The 17,587-nt window shown below is 40.8% G+C and overlaps 1 protein-coding gene across 1 annotated transcript; it reads left to right on the forward strand.

Annotated features, from left to right (window-relative positions):
* Positions 1–7,056: 7,056 nt before the first annotated feature.
* On the forward strand, positions 7,057–11,991 carry LOC140679665 (uncharacterized). The gene is made up of 4 exons (XM_072915520.1): positions 7,057–7,069; positions 7,256–8,044; positions 8,213–8,571; positions 11,983–11,991. The coding sequence occupies exons 1-4, from the start codon at positions 7,057–7,059 to the stop codon at positions 11,989–11,991; spliced, it is 1,170 nt and encodes a 389-aa protein (XP_072771621.1).
* The last annotated feature ends 5,596 nt before the right edge of the window (positions 11,992–17,587 follow it).

Below are 17,587 nucleotides of genomic sequence, written 5' to 3' on the forward strand. Positions count from 1 at the left end.
TAAAAATACACATTTAAAAAGCAAATATAAATTACCCTAAGAACAGTTTGTTAGATAAAAAACAATTTAAAAAAACAGGGGTTTGGTTTACAAACTTTCAGCCCCACCTAAAACAAAATTCACCAACCGCCACTGATTATGATGCATTCTCATTTTAGGCAAAATATAAAATAATACTTTCTTAACAGTATAATTGTAACCAGGAATAAGTCTTCAAGTAACAATAATCAAATGCTAACATTGTTGGGTAAACCAGAATTTGGTTTTATTCTGAATCCAGTGAAACAGATTGGTGGTTTTAGCTGATATAAAGACTTTAAGGTGTTTATATATGTTTATGTTGAAGTATTTGGCAGACGCTTTTATCCAAAGCAACTTACATAAAAAATACATATAAAACAATCACTATAAACATGATCATTTAAGGAAAGAAAGTAATAGAAAATATAAATTCAAAGTGTCAAGACAGAATAAACTCTCTGCTGCTGCAGCAACAGAGATACAGTCTATAAGATGTATAGATATCTAATGTATTCATACATTGTTTGTGTAGGATTTACGCATGTATATATAACCTAATCATATTGTTTCTTCAATTTAAAAATAGCTGACCATTTTTTTCCCCTTCTCTGGGATTATATTCCCAGTTTTGATCTCGGATGTCTGGTCACTTATAGCATATAAGATTATTCTATTACTGTTAAGCAAACTTTGAATAATAAAAACATGTGTCCTTTATCATAGCTACACGTATGACAAAAAAGGGGGTGAAAATCAGTGGTATTCAGTGAGGTAAAATGAATTAAATGCGCTGACAGTTCATTGCTCCTGCCAAATGAATTGCTCTGAGTGGAGCGGATCACCACTCCAAGATGGCGGCCACGCGTCTCGTCTGCGCCAGTAGGCAGTAGCGCTCGATGCTGCGTCTACTTATAAGATGTCTATGGTTATAACGTTAGCAGTGAGTTTGCAGCCTCACTGATTTAACTACACAGCAAATAAAAGTCATGTTACTTAGCCAATAAACGTTATTTTGAATTCAAAACTTACCCTTCTTTGTGCAACTTCAAATGTCGAACGAAGTTGGAAGTTGTTGCGTCTCCGTATGTAATATTCGAACTGCGTGATTTGCATATGGCAATTCGTTTTTTGTTGACCAAGTCGTAGTTTTTATACCCGAACAAAACCAACTTTGGCATAATTGTTTCTCACCGCCGCGTTGTTTGACAACTCTTGGTCATTAGTTCTCCTGCAATTCGATTGGATGAATGCTGCGTGATGAAAACAACGTAGATCTAATTTGATTGGCTGTTGTACTGAGAGCACACCAGCTGACAGGAACAACACGCTGAGAGACACAGACGAAGAAAATGAAAGATACGGAGCGCTCCCAAATAACTTTTTAAGCTTTGGGTTTTGGGGAAAGTAGCAAGTCAAAAGGCTCAAGTCCAAGTGAAGTCACAAGTCATTGATGTTAAAGTCTAAGTCGAGTTGCAAGTCTCTTTACATTTTGTCAAGTCGAGTCTAAAGTTATCAAATTCATGACTCGAGTCTGACTCGAGTCCAAGTCATGTGACTCGAGTCCACACCTCTGGTATTTAAAATGTATGATTTTTTTCTTCAATGTTTGCCCTTTTTCTGGTTTGAACAACAGCCATGGAAAAAGTCTGTGCACGTGCTTGTATATATATATTTTTTATTTTCAAAGAGTTGTTGTCCATTATTTAGTGTTAGATACTTTTGCCAACCATTGTTTTAAAACAAGATTACATTTACTTTATTTTGAAAAACATCTGTTGTGAAGGAGGAAACGGAAGTGGCGGGCTTGTAGCGCATGCGCAAATGTACTTGACGTGAAGCAAAAAGACGAGGACCGCATGCTATGGTTGTTCGGAGATTCTTCGAATTCACGATCTTAAAGTCATATGATTCACAGCAAATATAGCAACAAATATCTCAATTGGTATTTTCCAAAGCCACGAAACGTGCATTGAGTTTGGAGCGATATCTGAAGTGAAGATTGAAGACGTGATAGAAGATGGACGACTACTGCTATGCTAAGATGGCGACGTCCGCTAAAAGAGAACATGAAAGAGAATCAACTTCCAGCAAATCACCAACGGAGATAAAGACGAAAGATGAAGGTGAGTGAGTTGAAGTTTTATCTTTTGAAAACTATTTGAATTTCAAGCCCTTAAAGTGTAAATGAGCCGACCTTGTTGAAGAATGTAAAGAAAGAGCCGCCATGATTGTTAGCTTGAAGAAGGCAGTGGAGTTCACATCAGAGGAGATGAAAGAATGCAAAAGTCACATTTAGAAACTAAAAGCAAAACAATAACTCTGTTAGGCTCGTTTGGTGTGTGTAAGGAAGGGATAGTAGTTCTTTTAGAGTTGGGACACGATGGACAGATTCCGGCCAGAGAATCCTTTAATCATCTTTATTGCTGAAATTGTGTGTGTGTGTGTGTGTGTGTGTGTGTGTGTGTGTGTGTGGTCTAAACAAATAGAGAAAAGAGGAAAAATTACAATCCAATTATATACTCATTAATATGCAGCAATATACATGTATATGCATACATAATATAATATAATATAATATAAAGGTGTGCATGACAACAACATATATACTGCATTTAACTATGCATGAACTTCAAACAAGTTTCTAAGCTTCAGAGCCATAAATGGCGATTATGTGGTCTCTGTCGCCATCTAAAGGCCAAACTCCGCCATCGCAGTTGCAATGACGTTAAATAAACTACACGTGAATGTAAACGCCGTCAACGAGACTAATTATCTCTCAATTGACCCAAACACAACTGAACTTAGCATACGATGCACCAAACATTTGCAGAAGTAGCAAGGCACGACATTCAGTTCAAATGCTGTAACAGTATGTGACAAAACTTACATTTAGTCGTCAACGCACACAAGGCTGGCTGCCACCATTGATTGAAACCGGCTATTCTGACAAAGACGTGCTTTAAAGGGGAAATGACGTCACAGATTGACCTATCAACTTAAAGACACAGGAACATTACAAAACTGGTTAAAGACACACAAGAGGCTTTCGTACACAGCCGCCCCCAACTGTCCGTATGGCAGTTGAAACCAGGAGAAAGTCTATGAGGTAGTGTCCTTGTCATCAAGAGGTGGAAGCATGATCAGTCGGGCGACTGGGCGAAGGTAGGTGCGATTCTTCACTTGTACTCTGGCAGTCCGGACCCGTCCATCTGCTCCTGGATGTGTCTGAATGATCCGTCCTACAGGCCACGATCCTCGGGGGAGTTGGGGATCCACTATCAAGACAACTTGACCAGCCAAAAGGGTCTTGCCATCGTTCCTCCACTTGTTACGCTCTTGAAGCCCTGGCAGGTAATGCTGGGTTAAAGACGACCAGAAGTGATCTGCTAGGACTTGGCTGTGCCTCCGTCTTTTTCCGAGACCACAGGGATCGTAGATTGCTTGAGGTAGAGATGAATCGTGACGGCCCATAAGAAGGAGATTTGGCGTGACAGGGTCTGGGTCTGAGGCGTCCGAAGACAGGTAACCAAGAGGTTTAGCATTCATTATGCCTTCAACCTCTATCAATGTTGTCAGTAATACTGGTTCAGGGACTGTTTGGTCTTTGGGAACAACTCTGAGTGCTGTCTTAATGGATTTTACTTCTCTCTCCCATGTGCCCCCAAAATGCGGCTTTCGTACAGTGTGTTTTTATTTTCATCATGTCGTGGTTTTGAGGTGAGGTGAGTATTTAGTCACATTTAACAAAGTCTCTGTACAGTTTGTCGTGTCGTCAAGTAACAGAAAAGAATGGACGTGTTCAAGTCGCGAGCAACGACTCGTTAGCAGCGTGTTTTGAAGACTAGCCTACAGTTGTTTGGTCACTCTCTGAATTTTTTAATTAAAACAGAAGAGTTTCTTTTTCCTATGTTTGGCAAATGCCACTAATAAAAAAGTTAGCGAGCATTACTAAACTAAGTTGTTCCTCGAGTCCATCAAGTTATTTAATGGATTTTTGAGTGGACATAACAGCCACTATCTCTAAGGCCCCTTCTACACTAAGCAAGCTAAGGTTATCCAGGATAAATCCCACCTAACCTTATCCTTGTCCACACACACACAATGCCACCGTTTAAGACCCCCTCCCACTCCGTCTGCCGGCGCAACACGACCTAATACGCATGCGTGGAAAATGCGCCCTCATAGCCATCTCCAGTGTTGCTTTGTGTGCAAGTTCTTAAATGTAACTTATCTGAACAATATCCAGTGTTGTGGTATTTCAATTAACTGGAATCCAGTGTGCTGTGGGGCCTTATTGTAGTGAATCACACCCGAGCCATCTTCTATCCATCATCTTCCGCCTATCCGAGGTCGGGTCGCGGGGGCAGCAGCTTAAGCAGGGAAGCCCAGACTTCCCTCTCCCCAGCCACTTCGTCCAGCTCTTCCCGGGGATCCCGAGGTGTTCCCAGGCCAGCCGGGAGACATAGTCTTCCCAACGTGTCCTCGGTTTTCCCCCTGGCCTCCTACCGGTTGGACATGCCCTACACACCTCCCTAGGGAGGCTTTCAGGTGGCATCCTGACCAGATGCCTGAACCACCTCATCTGGTTCCTCTCCATGTGTTGGAGCAGAAGCTTTACTTTGAGCTCCCCCCGGATGGCAGAGCTTCTCACCCTATCTCTAAGGGAGAGCCCCGCCACCCGGCGGAGGAAACTCATTTTGGCCACTTGAACCCGTGATCTTGTTTTTTCGGTTTTAACCCAAAGCTCATGACCATAGGTGAGGATGGGAACGTAGATCGACCGGTAAATTGAGAGTTTTGCCTTCCAACTCAGCTCCTTCACCACAACGGATCAATACAGCGTCCGCATTACTGAAGACGCCGCACCGATCCGCCTGTCGATCTCACGATCCACTCTTCCTTCATTCGTGAACAAGACTCAGAGGTACTTGAACTCCTCCACTTGGGGCATGGTCTCCTCCCCAACCCGGAGATGGCACTCCACCCTTTTCCGGGCAACAACCATGGACTCGGACTTGGAGGTGCTGATTCTCATCCCAGTCGCTTCACACTCGGCTGCAAACCGATCCAGTGAGAGCTGAAGATGCTGGCCAGATGAAGCCATCAGGACCACATCATCTGCAAAAAGCAGAGACCTAATCCTGCAGCCACCAAACCGGATCCCCTCAACGCCTTGACTGCGCCTAGTAATTCTGTCCATAAAAGTTATGAACAGAATGGGTGACAAAGGGCAGCCTTGGCGGAGTCCAACCCTCACTGGAAACGTGTCCGACTTACTGCCGGCAATGCAGACCAAGCTCTGACACTGATCGCACAGGGAGCGGACCGACACAATCAGACAGTCCGATACTCCATACTCTCTGAGCACTCCCCACAGGATTTTCCGAGGGACACGATCGAATGCCTTCTCCAAGTCCACAAAGCACATGTAGACTGGTTGGGCAAACTCCCATGCACCCTCAAGGACCCTGCAGAGAGTATAGAGATGGTCCACAGTTCCACGACCAGGATGTCCACGCGATGCTGCAGAGTCTTGTCAACCAAGACAGCGCCACAGCATCCAGAGCCTGAAGGAACTCCGGGCGGATCTCATCTACCCCCGGGGCCTTGCCACCGAGGAGCTTTTTAACTACCTCAGCAACCTCAGCCCCAGAAATAGGAGAGCCCACCACAGATTCCCCAGGCACTGCTTCCTCATAGGAAGACGCAGCCAACTCACCACCAGGTGGTGATCGGTAGAAAGCTCCGCCCCTCTCTTCACCCGAGTGTCCAAAATCGGTAAATCCGATGACACAACTACAAAATCGATCATGGAACTGCGGTTTAGGGTGTCCTGGTGCCAAGTGCACATATGGACACCCTTATGTTTGAACATGGTGTTTGTTATGGACAATCTGTGACAGACACAAAAGTCTAATAACAAAACACCACTCGGGTTCAGATCCGGACGGCCATTCTTCCCAATCACGCCTCTCCAGGTTTCGCTGTCGTTGCCAACATGAACGTTGAAGTCCCCCAGTAGGACAAGGGAATCACCCGGGGGACCACGTTCCAGTACTCCCTCGAGTGTATCCAAAAAAAGCATTTGCCATTTTCCGTAGTCTTCCCTCGACACTACCTTTTTTTTTATCTAATCCATGGGAGCCCGTATTCTCGTTATCTCTCCTTCGACAAATGGACAAAGTTTTTCGGTAAGTAGAATCACAGCTGACCTGGACATTCGAATGTTCTCTTGTCGTTTGAGAAGTGTTGTATCCCAAATAGCTGCAATCGCTTTTTCTTAAGGTATCCATGTGTGAATTCCACAAGCGTCTGTACATGTAGAAGAAGGAGAAAGCTTTGACTGTAAACAGAAACTTAGAGTCAATTAATAATTTTACAAGGTTAAAATATGAATTAAAATGCATTAAACACATTGGACTTGTCTCGTTGCACTCAAATAACAATTTACAATTTTCCATATTACATATAGTCTGCTATAATCAAGGATTAGATTAGAATAGAACATAAAGTTTTACTGACATTATATTAAATTATTCATGATTTATGGTTGCCACTCCTGGTCTGTGCTTTAAGAAAAATACAATTATTAATTAAGTACTAAAAACAAAACTATGAATACATGTACACAGATAAGCCATGTAGCAGGTAAAACACATTTATTAAAGACAAAACATTGTAGGAATTTGTTACAAAATGTAGTCATTTCACTTGCATTAGTTGACTGCTAATTGGGCAGTTTTAACTGCGCTAATATTTGGCATCAAGTTAACCAGCAGGGGAGCTGGTTAACTTATGAGAGTAGTATGTGTGTTTGTGAGAATGTCAACGTGTTGTCTGAGTGACGTCAGTGAGTGAGCGGGCGAGTAAGGAGAGGTAGTGGTAGCATGTGCAGGAGTGTTAATAGCATGGTGGATGTCCGATTGAGCCCTGTGGAAATAATAAATAAAGTGAGCAAGTTGTAACTAATCGACGGCCTCGTCCTTCCGACCAAAGAGCGGCGCTTTATGGACCCAGTGTTACCCCCGACAAAACATGGGCCCTGGAGGTAGTCACCGTCGCACAGCGGCATTCAGATGAAAGAGCGGTAGCGGTTCTTTTCAAAGGTGGTATAGTACCGATTTCAATTGATTAGTACCACGATACTTTATTAGTAGCAGTATACTGTACAACCCTACTACACACACATACAGTACATAGAAGAAAGTGTGTTTTTGTTGTTTGTGTCTTGCAGACGTCCAGCAGCTGATCGGTAATCCAGAAGAAGTTACCCCTCAGTTAGCGGGGAGCTACACTTTGAAGCAGGAGACTCCACAACCACCCTGCATTAAAAAGGAAGAGGAGGAACTCTGCATCACTCAGGAGGGAGAGTGTCTTCTAGGACGAGAGGAAGCTGATTACACCAAGTTTCCACTGAGTATTCTCTCTGTGAAGACTGAAGATGATGAAGAGAAACCACAAGTAGACAACCTCTTAGCTCCACTATCAGATAGTGAGGCTGAAGACGAGGTTGAAGTAACTTTGAGCAGCGATAAAGACTGTGAAGGTGATATGAGGACTCACACTGACAACAAACACTCTGAATGCTCTACAAAGAAGAGAGGTAAAACATGTTTGAGCTGCTCAGTTTGTGCTGAAAGTTTTACTCAAAAGAGCAGTTTGACTCGACACATGAGAACACACACAGGTGAAAAGCCATTCAGTTGTTCAGTTTGTGCCAAAAGCTTTTCTCGAAAATGTGGTTTGACTGAACACATGAGAACACACACAGGAGAAAAAACATTTAATTGTTCAGTTTGTGGCAAAAGCTTTTCTCAAAATAGCTGTTTGACTCGACACATGAGAACACACGCAGGAGAAAAACCATGTACTTGTTCAGTTTGTGGCAAAGGCTTTTCTCAAAATAGCTATTTGACTCTACACATGAGAACACACACAGGTGAAAAACCATTTAATTGTTCAGTTTGTGGCAAACGCTTTTCTCAAAATAACTATTTGTCTAAACACATGAGAACACACACAGGTGAAAAACCATTTAATTGTTCAGTTTGTGGCATAAGCTTTTCTCAAAATAGCTGTTTGACTCGACACATGAGAACACACGCAGGAGAAAAACCATGTACTTGTTCAGTTTGTGGCAAAGGCTTTTCTCAAAATAGCTATTTGACTCTACACATGAGAACACACACAGGTGAAAAACCATTTAATTGTTCAGTTTGTGGTGAAAGCTTTTCTCAAAATAACTATTTGTCTAAACACATGAGAACACACACAGGTGAAAAACCATTTAATTGTTCAGTTTGTGGCATAAGCTTTTCTCAAAATAGCTGTTTGACTCGACACATGAGAACACACGCAGGAGAAAAACCATGTACTTGTTCAGTTTGTGGCAAAGGCTTTTCTCAAAATAGCTATTTGACTAAACACATGAGAACACACACAGGTGAAAAACCATTTAGTTGTTCAGTTTGTGGCAACAGCTTTTCTCAAAATAGCAATCTGACTCAACACATGAGAACACACACTGGACAAAAATCATTTAGTTGTTCAGTTTGCTGTAAAAGGTTCTCACGTAATGCAGACGCAGTAAAACACATGAGAACACACAAGGGAAAATAACCAATTAGCTGTTTAGTTTGTGGTATGTTGCTCATATGTGGCGACATCCACCCTACCCAGGACCTCCTCACTGCTTCTTTCACAAATATCTGAGGTATTCATACAAACTTGGATTATTTGAAGCATAATCTTATCTACTCATGACCCCATGTCTTCTCTGTATCTGAAACCTTCCTGAACAGTAAGATAGATGATGCTTCAAGTGCTTGGTTACTCCTTCTTCAGTCCAGGGACCTGGGGCCTCATGTGTCAAGTTTGTACACGCTCAAAAACCTGCACTACACCCTTTTTCACTGCAAAGTTGAGATGTATCAAAACTGACTAACGCATAAGTGATGCTGGGTAACTGTTTGCATAACAAAGTGCCAACTTTTACTCCTCAGACTGATTGATGTGCAAATCAGAGACATATGAACAATTAACCCCCAACACCCACAACCCAACCCCCACCTCCCTCGACATGGTCCTGGTGGAGATCTACACTCTTAGTGCTTTTCTTCTTTATTCAGAGTAATGATTTGACTTTCTAAAGGTTTTGAACTACTAAGTGGGTTGAAAAATATGTATGTGTTTCTTGTAGTATTTAAAATGTAGAATTGTTTTTCTTCAATGTTTGCCCTTTTTCTGGTTTGAACAACAGCCATGGAAAAAGTCTGTGCACATGCTTGTATATATACATTTTTTATTTTCAAACAGTAGTTGTCCGTTATTTGATGTTAGATACTTTTGCCAACCATTGTTTTAAAACAAGATTAAATTGCCTTTATTTTGAAAAACATCTGTTGTGGAGTAGGAAACGGAAGTGTCTGTATTCTAGCGCAAATGTACTTGACGCCAAGCAAAAAGACAAAGACCGCATGCTATGATTTTTTTGGAGAATTTTCGAATTCACAATCTTAAAGGCTATACCGAGGATGTCGTTGTGGCTTGTGCAGCCCTTTGAGACACTTGTGATTTAGGGCTATATAAATAAACATTGATTGATTGATTGATTGATATGATTCACAGCAAATATAGCAACAAATATCTCAATTGGTATTTTCCAAAGCCACGAAACGTGCATTGAGTTTGGAGCGATATGTGAAGTGAAGATTGAAGACGTGATAGAAGATGGACGACTACTGCTATGCTAAGATGGCGACGTCCGCTAAAAGAGAACATGAAAGAGAATCAACTTCCAGCAAATCACCAACGGAGATAAAGACGAAAGATGAAGGTGAGTGACTTGAAGTTTTGTCATTTGAAAACTATTTCAAGCCCTTAAAAAAGTGTTTAACAATGTACAAACCCCGTTTCCATATGAGTTGGGAAATTGTGTTAGATGTAAATAAAAACGGAATACAATGATTTGCAAATCATTTTCAACCCATATTCAGTTGAATATGCTACAAAGACAACATATTTGATGTTCAAACTGATAAACTTTTTTTTTTTTTTCAAATAATCATTAACTTTAGAATTTGATGCCAGCAACACGTGACAAAGAAGTTGGGAAAGGTGGCAATAAATACTGATAAAGTTGAGGAATGCTCATCAAACACTTATTTGGAACATCCCACAGGTGAACAGGCAAATTGGGAACAGGTGGGTGCCATGACTGGGTATAATAGTAGATTCCATGAAATGCTCAGTCATTGACAAACAAGGATGGGGCGAGGGTCCCCACTTTGTCAAAAAATGCGTGAGCAAATAGTTGAACAGTTTAAGAAAAACCTCTCTCAACCTGCTATTGCAAGGAATTTAGGGATTTCACCATCTACGGTCCGTAATATCATCAAAGGGTTCAGAGAATCTGGAGAAATCACTGCACGTAAGCAGCTAAGCCCGTGACCTTCGATCCCTCAGGCTGTACTGCATCAACAAGCGACACCAGTGTGTAAAGGATATCACCACATGGGCTCAGGAACACTTCAGAAACCCACTGTCATTAACTACAGTTGGTCGCTACATCTGTGTGTGCAAGTTAAAACTCTCCTATGCAAGGCGAAAACTGTTTATCAACAACACCCAGAAACGCCGTAGGCTAATATGAACTGATACAAAGTGGAAAAAAGTTCTGTGGTCTGACGAGTCCACATTTTAAATTGTTTTTGGAAACTGTGGACGTCGTGTCCTCCGGACCAAAGAGGAAAAGAACCATCCGGATTGTTATAGGCGCAAAGTTGAAAAGCCAGCATGTGTGATGGTATGGGGGTGTATTAGTGCCCAAGACATGGGTAACTTACACATCTGTGAAGGCGCCATTAATGTTGAAAGGTACATACAGGTTTTGGAGCAACATATGTTGCCATCCAAGCAACGTTACCATGGACGCCCCTGCTTATTTCAGCAAGACAATGCCAAGCCACGTGTTACGTCAACGTGGCTTCATAGTAAAAGAGTGCGGGTACAAGACTGGCCTGCTTGTAGTCCAGACCTGTCTCCCATTGAAAATGTGTGGTGCATTATGAAGCCTAAAATACCACAACGGAGACCCACGGACTGTTGAACAACTTAAGCTGTACATCAAGCAAGAATGGAAAATAATTCCACCTGGGAAGCTTCAAAAATGTGTCTCCACAGTTCCCAAACGTTTACTGAGTGTTGTTAAAAGGAAAGGCCATGTAACACAGTGGTGAACATGCCCTTTCCCAACTACTCTGGCACGTGTTGCAGCCATGAAATTCTAAGTTAATTATTATTTGCAAAAAAAGTTTATCAGTTTGAACATCAAATATCTTGTCTTTGTAGTGCATTCAACTGAATATGGGTTGAATATGATTTGCAAATCATTGTATTCCGTTTATATTTACATCTAACTCAATTTCCCAAATATATGGAAACAGGTTTGGAAAGAAAGAGATGCCATGATTGTTAGCTTGAAGAAGGCAGTGGAGTTCACATCAGAGGAGATGAAAGAATGCAAAAGTCAAAATAAGAAAGTGAAAGAGCAAAACCACCGCTTCCTATTTTGGGCAAATGCCACTAATGAATTATTTAGCTTGCATTACTAAGCTCAAAATAGCTATTTGAGTCGACACAAGAGAACACGTAGGTGAAAAAACATTTAATTGTTCAGTTTGTGGTAAAAACCTTTTTTGAAATTGCAGTTTGACTTAACACATGAGAACACACACAGGTGAAAAACCATTTAATTGTTCAGTTTTTTTGGCAAAAGCTTTTCTCAAAATGTCAATTTGACTCAACACATTAGAACACACTTAGGTGAAAAACCTTGTAATTGTTCAGTTTGTGGCAAAAGCTTTTCTCAAATAGCTATTTGAGTCGACACATGAGAACAAACACAGGAGAAAAAACATTTAATGGTTAAATTTATGGTAAAAGCTTTTCTCGAAATTGCAGTTTAACTGACCAGATGAGAACACGCGTGGAAATCCATTTAATTGTTCAGTTTGTGGCAAAAGTTTTTCTCAAAATAGCATTTTGACTCAACACATGAGAACACACACAGGTGAAAAACCATTTAACTGTTCAATTTGTGGTGAAAACTTTTCTATTAAGAACCGTTTGACGGAACACATGAGAACAGACACATGTGAAAAACCATTTAGTTGTTCAGTGTATTGTAAAATGTTCCAACATAAAGCTGTCACAGTAAAACACATAAGAACACACAAGAGAAAATAACCAATTAGCTTTTTAGTTTGTGGTATGTTGCTCATATGTGGCGACATCCACCCTACCCAGGACCTCCTCACTGCTTCTTTCACAAATATCTGAGGTATTCATACAAACTTGGATTATTTGAAGCATAATCTTATCCACTCATGACCCCATGTCTTCTCTGTATCTGAAACCTTCCTGAACAGTAAGATAGATGATGCTTCAAGTGCTTGGTTACTCCTTCTTCAGTCCAGGGACCTGGGGCCTCATGTGTCAAGTTTGTGCACACTCAAAAACCTGCACTACACCCTTTTTCACTGCAAAATTGAGATGTATCAAAACTGACATAATTAAAATGCAGCATGAGACACTGCACACTGATATAGTTCTGTGAAAATGATTGTCTTCTGTGCAAATGTAAAGAAAGTGAACAGTGTGTGATTTACTGCAATACTGTCAGTCTTTGAACTTTTTATTTGTGCTTTCTTGAAATTGTTCACACATTGCACAGCTTTTATTTTTCTATCAATACACATTATGTCTAGAAGACAGGAAGTAACTCAACACTCTTGAATAGTTTCTACCTCAGTTTGTATGGTTTGTTGAGTTAGCACAGGATTAATATGTGGAAATGACAAATGAGGTAGTTGATACATAGAATAGTTTTTCTCTATGCTTTATTTTGTTTTTTGTTCAAACCTAGATGGGTTGTGACTTAAAGTTTAATAGAAACACTGAGATTAAGTCTAAGTTCATTGTGTTCTTCAAGGTGTTTTTGAAAAGGTGCCATTTTTTTCCCTCAAAATATTTTACTAACTTGGAGTATTTGTCAAGATGATTATTTGTGATAAGTACATTTTCAGGATGTGCTTGTTCTATGGCCGAAGTAAAAAATAAAGAAAATACTCTGAAGTTGTCGTAGTCGTATTTTTAAGTTATCATGCCATGATTTTACCCGTCCCGCCCACGTGGAAATAGATTTTCCTCCATGTGGCCCCTGAGCTAAAATGAGTTTGACACCCCTGCTGTAATGTGACTCATGTGAGCAGGTTACTGTATAAACACATTTTGTTATAAGTTATAAAAATGTGTTCAGTTCTCAGAGACACATCAATGTCAGGCTGACAATCGCTCTTCCGCTTTCTCCAAACACGAGAACAAAGCAGCTCCTACTGACTTGTGATTGGTCAGACCGTGCCCATCTTAATCACATGGCTAATTTCAATATAATAAATTGCGATGTAACACAATTGAATATCTTATATGCTCAGACAGTAATGTGTTTATATAAGTTTAGATTGTGTTATGATGTTTGTAATGGGGAAAGATGTTAATGTGTCTTGTTTTCATGTTTGCATTTAAGATAGTTGGCATTTAGCATGATAGCTGTTAACTGGCGATTAGTGATGTTAAGTGCCTAAGATGGTAGTTATTGATTAGCAGTGTGATGAGGGCTTTCTGCTGGTGAGTGATTAGCACTACAGTTAGAGCCACCTATCGCTAGGTAGAAATGAGCAGTTTCACCAACATTTTTATGTGAAACCATATTACTAACTGTCTGGTGTTTGACAGGATTCATGGAAGTTTATTGTCATACCAGCACACGATACACATGAGATGGCACACAATTTAGTAGCACGTGAACAATAGGATTGGTCCTGGTGGAGATCTACACTCTTAGTGCTTTTCTTCTTTATTCAGAGTAATCATTTGACTTTCTAAAGGTTTTTAACTAAAACAACTAAGTAGGTTGAAAAATATTTCTGTTTCTTGTAGTATTTAAAATGTATGATTTTTTTCTTCAATGTTTGCCCTTTTTCTGGTTTGAACAACAGCCATGGAAAAAGTCTGTGCACGTGCTTGTATATATATATTTTTTATTTTCAAAGAGTTGTTGTCCATTATTTAATGTTAGATACTTTTGCCAACCATTGTTTTAAAACGAGATTATATTTACTTTATTTTGAAAAACAACTGTTGTGGAGTAGGAAACGGAAGAGGCGGGCTTCTAGCGCATGCGCAAATGTACTTGAAGCCAAGCAAAAAGACTTAAAGACCGCAAGCTATGGTTCTACGGAGAATGTTCGAATTCACGATCTTAAAGTCATATGATTCACAGCAAATATAGCAACAAATATCTCAATTGGTATTTTCCAAAGCCACGAAACGTGCATTGAGTTTGGAGCGATATGTGAAGTGAAGATTGAAGACGTGATAGAAGATGGACGACTACTGCTATGCTAAGATGGCGACGTCTGCTAAAAGAGAACATGAAAGAGAATCAACTTCCAGCAAATCACCAACGGAGATAAAGACGAAAGATGAAGGTGAGTGAGTTGAAGTTTTGTCATTTGAAAGCTATTTCAAGCCCTTAAAGTCTAAATGAGCCGACCTTGTTGAAGAATGTAAAGAAAGAGCCGCCATGATTGTTAGCTTGAAGAAGGCAGTGGAGTTCACATCAGAGGAGATGAAAGAATGCAAAAGTCAAATTTAGAAACTAAAAGCAAAACAACAACTCTGTTAGGCTCGTTTGGTGTGTGTAAGGAAGGGATAGTAGTTATTTTAGAGTTGGGACACGTTGACAGATTCCGGCCAGAGAATCCTTTAATCATCTTTATTGCTGAAAGGTAGATGTGTGTGTGTGTGTGTGTGTGTGTGTGTGTGTGTGTGTGTGTGTGTGTGTGTGTGTGTGTGTGTGTGTGTGTGTGTGTGTGTGTGTGTGTGTGTGTGTGTGTGTGTGGTCTAAACAAATAGAGAAAAGAGGAAAAATTACAATCCCATTATATACTCATTAATATGCAGCAATATACATGTATATGCATACATAATATAATATAATATAATATAAAGGTGTGCATGACAACAACATATATACTGCATTTAACTATGCATGAACTTCAAACAAGTTTCTAAGCTTCAGAGCCATAAATGGCGATTATGTGGTCTCTGTCGCCATCTAAAGGCCAAACTCCGCCATCGCAGTTGCAATGACGTTAAATAAACTACTCGTGAATGTAAACGCCGTCAACGAGACTAATTATCTCTCAATTGACCCAAACACAACAGAACTTAGCATACGATGCACCAAACATTTGCAGAAGTAGCAAGGCACGACATTCAGTTCAAATGCTGTAACAGTATGTGACAAAACTTACATTTAGTCGTCAACGCACACAAGGCTGGCTGCCACCATTGATTGAAACCGGCTATTCTGACAAAGACGTGCTTTAAAGGGGAAATGACGACACAGATTGACCTATCAACTTAAGGACACAGGAACATTACAAAACTGGTTAAAGACACACAATAGGCTTTCGTTTGGTGTGTTTTTATTTTCATCATGTCGTGGTCTTGAGGTGAGGTGAGTATTTAGTCACATTTAACAAAGTCTCTGTACAGTTTGTCGTGTCGTCAAGTAACAGAAAAGAATGGACGTGTTCAAGTCGCGAGCAACGACTCGTTAGCAGCGTGTTTTGAAGACTAGCCTACAGTTGTTTGGTCGCTGTCTGAATTTTTTAATTTAAACAGAAGAGTTTCTCTTTCCTATGTTTGGCAAATGCCACTAATAAAAAAGTTAGCGAGCATTACTAAACTAAGTTGTTCCTCGAGTCCATCAAGTTATTGGATGGATTTTTGAGTGGACATAACAGCCACTATCTCTAAGGCCCCTTCTACACTAAGCAAGCTAAGGTTATCCAGGATAAATCCCACCTAACCTTATCCTTGTCCACACACACACAATGCCACCGTTTAAGACCCCCTCCCACTCCGTCTGCCGGCGCAACGCGACCTAATACGCATGCGCGGAAAATGCGCCCTCATAGCCATCTCCAGTGTTGCTTTGTGTGCAAGTTCTTAAATGTAACTTATCTGAACAATATCCAGTGTTGTGGTATTTCAATTAACTGGAATCCAGTGTGCTGTGGGCAGGCCCACCTAACCAATCTGGCGCCCTAGGCAAGATTTTAGGTGGCGCCCCCCCACATCGGCAGTGAAGTGTATATACTCACAAGAAACCAAATAGCTTTGTCTTTGACCTTTTTTTTTTTACTTAAAGAAAGCAAATTAACAATCAGAATAGTTAACAAGATAAAAAAAAAATATGAATAAATAAATGAATATAAAAAATGAATACCGTATTTTCCGCACTATAAGCCGCCCTGGGTTATAAGCCGCGCCTTCAATGAACGGCATATTTCAAAACTTTGTTCACCTATAAGGCGCCCCGGGTTATAAGCCGCGCCTTCAATGAATGGCATATTTCAAAACTTTGTTCACCTATAAGCCGCCCCGCGTTATAATTCGCGCCTACGCTGCGCTAAAGGGAATGTCAAAAAAACAGTCAGATAGGTCAGTCAAACTTTAATAATATATTACAAACCAGCGTTCTAACAACTCTGTTCACCCCCAAAATGTAATGTGCAAATGTGCAATCACAAAAATAGTAACACTCAAAATAGTGCAGAGTAATAGCAACATCAATAACTCAACGTTGCTCGAACGTTAATGTCACACAACACACAAAATAAACATTTAAAGCTTTTTTTTTGAAATTATTCCTCATCCATAAATCCCTCGAATTCTTCTTCAGTGTCTGACTTAAAAAGTTGGGCGAATACGGCATCCAAAATGGCCGGCTCCGTCTCGTCGAAGTCATCAGAGTCAATGTTGCTGTTGTTGTCCAGCAGTTCCGTGAATCCTGCCTTCCGGAAAGCTCGGGCCACAGTTGAGACCGATATATCCGCTCAGGCATTTACAATCCACTGGCAGATGTTGGCGTATGTCGTCCGGCGCTGTCTCCCTGTCTTAGTGGCGCAGGTCATCTTGTTGCTTCCTCTACCTACGCACCATTGATTAATTTATGTTCAATTCTCTCGCTGCTGCTCTATTTCCGTGTTCTACTGCGTGACTTATTGCCTTGAGTTTGAATTCTGCGTTGTACGCGTGTCTCTTAATAGGAGCCATTTTGTGGTCTTTACAGATGTAAACACAAATGAAATGAAACGTAATATCCGCGCGCTTCTTCTTCCACGGGGGCGGGTGCTTACCTTGGTGGTTGCTTACAGTAGAAGAAGAAGCGCTTCCTCTTCTATGGGGGCGGGTGCTTACCTTGGCGGTTGCTTACCGTAGAAGAAGAAGCGCTTCCTCTTCTGTCATGGGTCAGAGTAGCACTCAGGGTTTGGCACTGCTGTAGCAGCTCTTCTTTTTGTAAGTTGTGGAAATTGAGGAGTACTCCAAACTTGTCATTCACCTCTCCAAGGCTCTGAAATCTCTCATCAAGGGAAGAGATGGCTGTATCCACTACGGTGGTTTCCATTTTTTTAAGTGCATCTTGTATGGGCTC

The sequence above is a fragment of the Nerophis lumbriciformis genome, linkage group LG20 (genome assembly GCF_033978685.3).
Source record: "Nerophis lumbriciformis linkage group LG20, RoL_Nlum_v2.1, whole genome shotgun sequence".
In the NCBI taxonomy this organism is placed as follows: domain Eukaryota; kingdom Metazoa; phylum Chordata; class Actinopteri; order Syngnathiformes; family Syngnathidae; genus Nerophis; species Nerophis lumbriciformis.

Bases quoted from the DNA above. Each gene is read 5' to 3' on its own strand.
- LOC140679665 (XM_072915520.1), top strand. The intron at 8,045-8,212 runs GTGAAAAACCAT...GAACACACACAG, and splicing joins ACACATGAGAACACACACAG to GTGAAAAACCATTTAATTGT.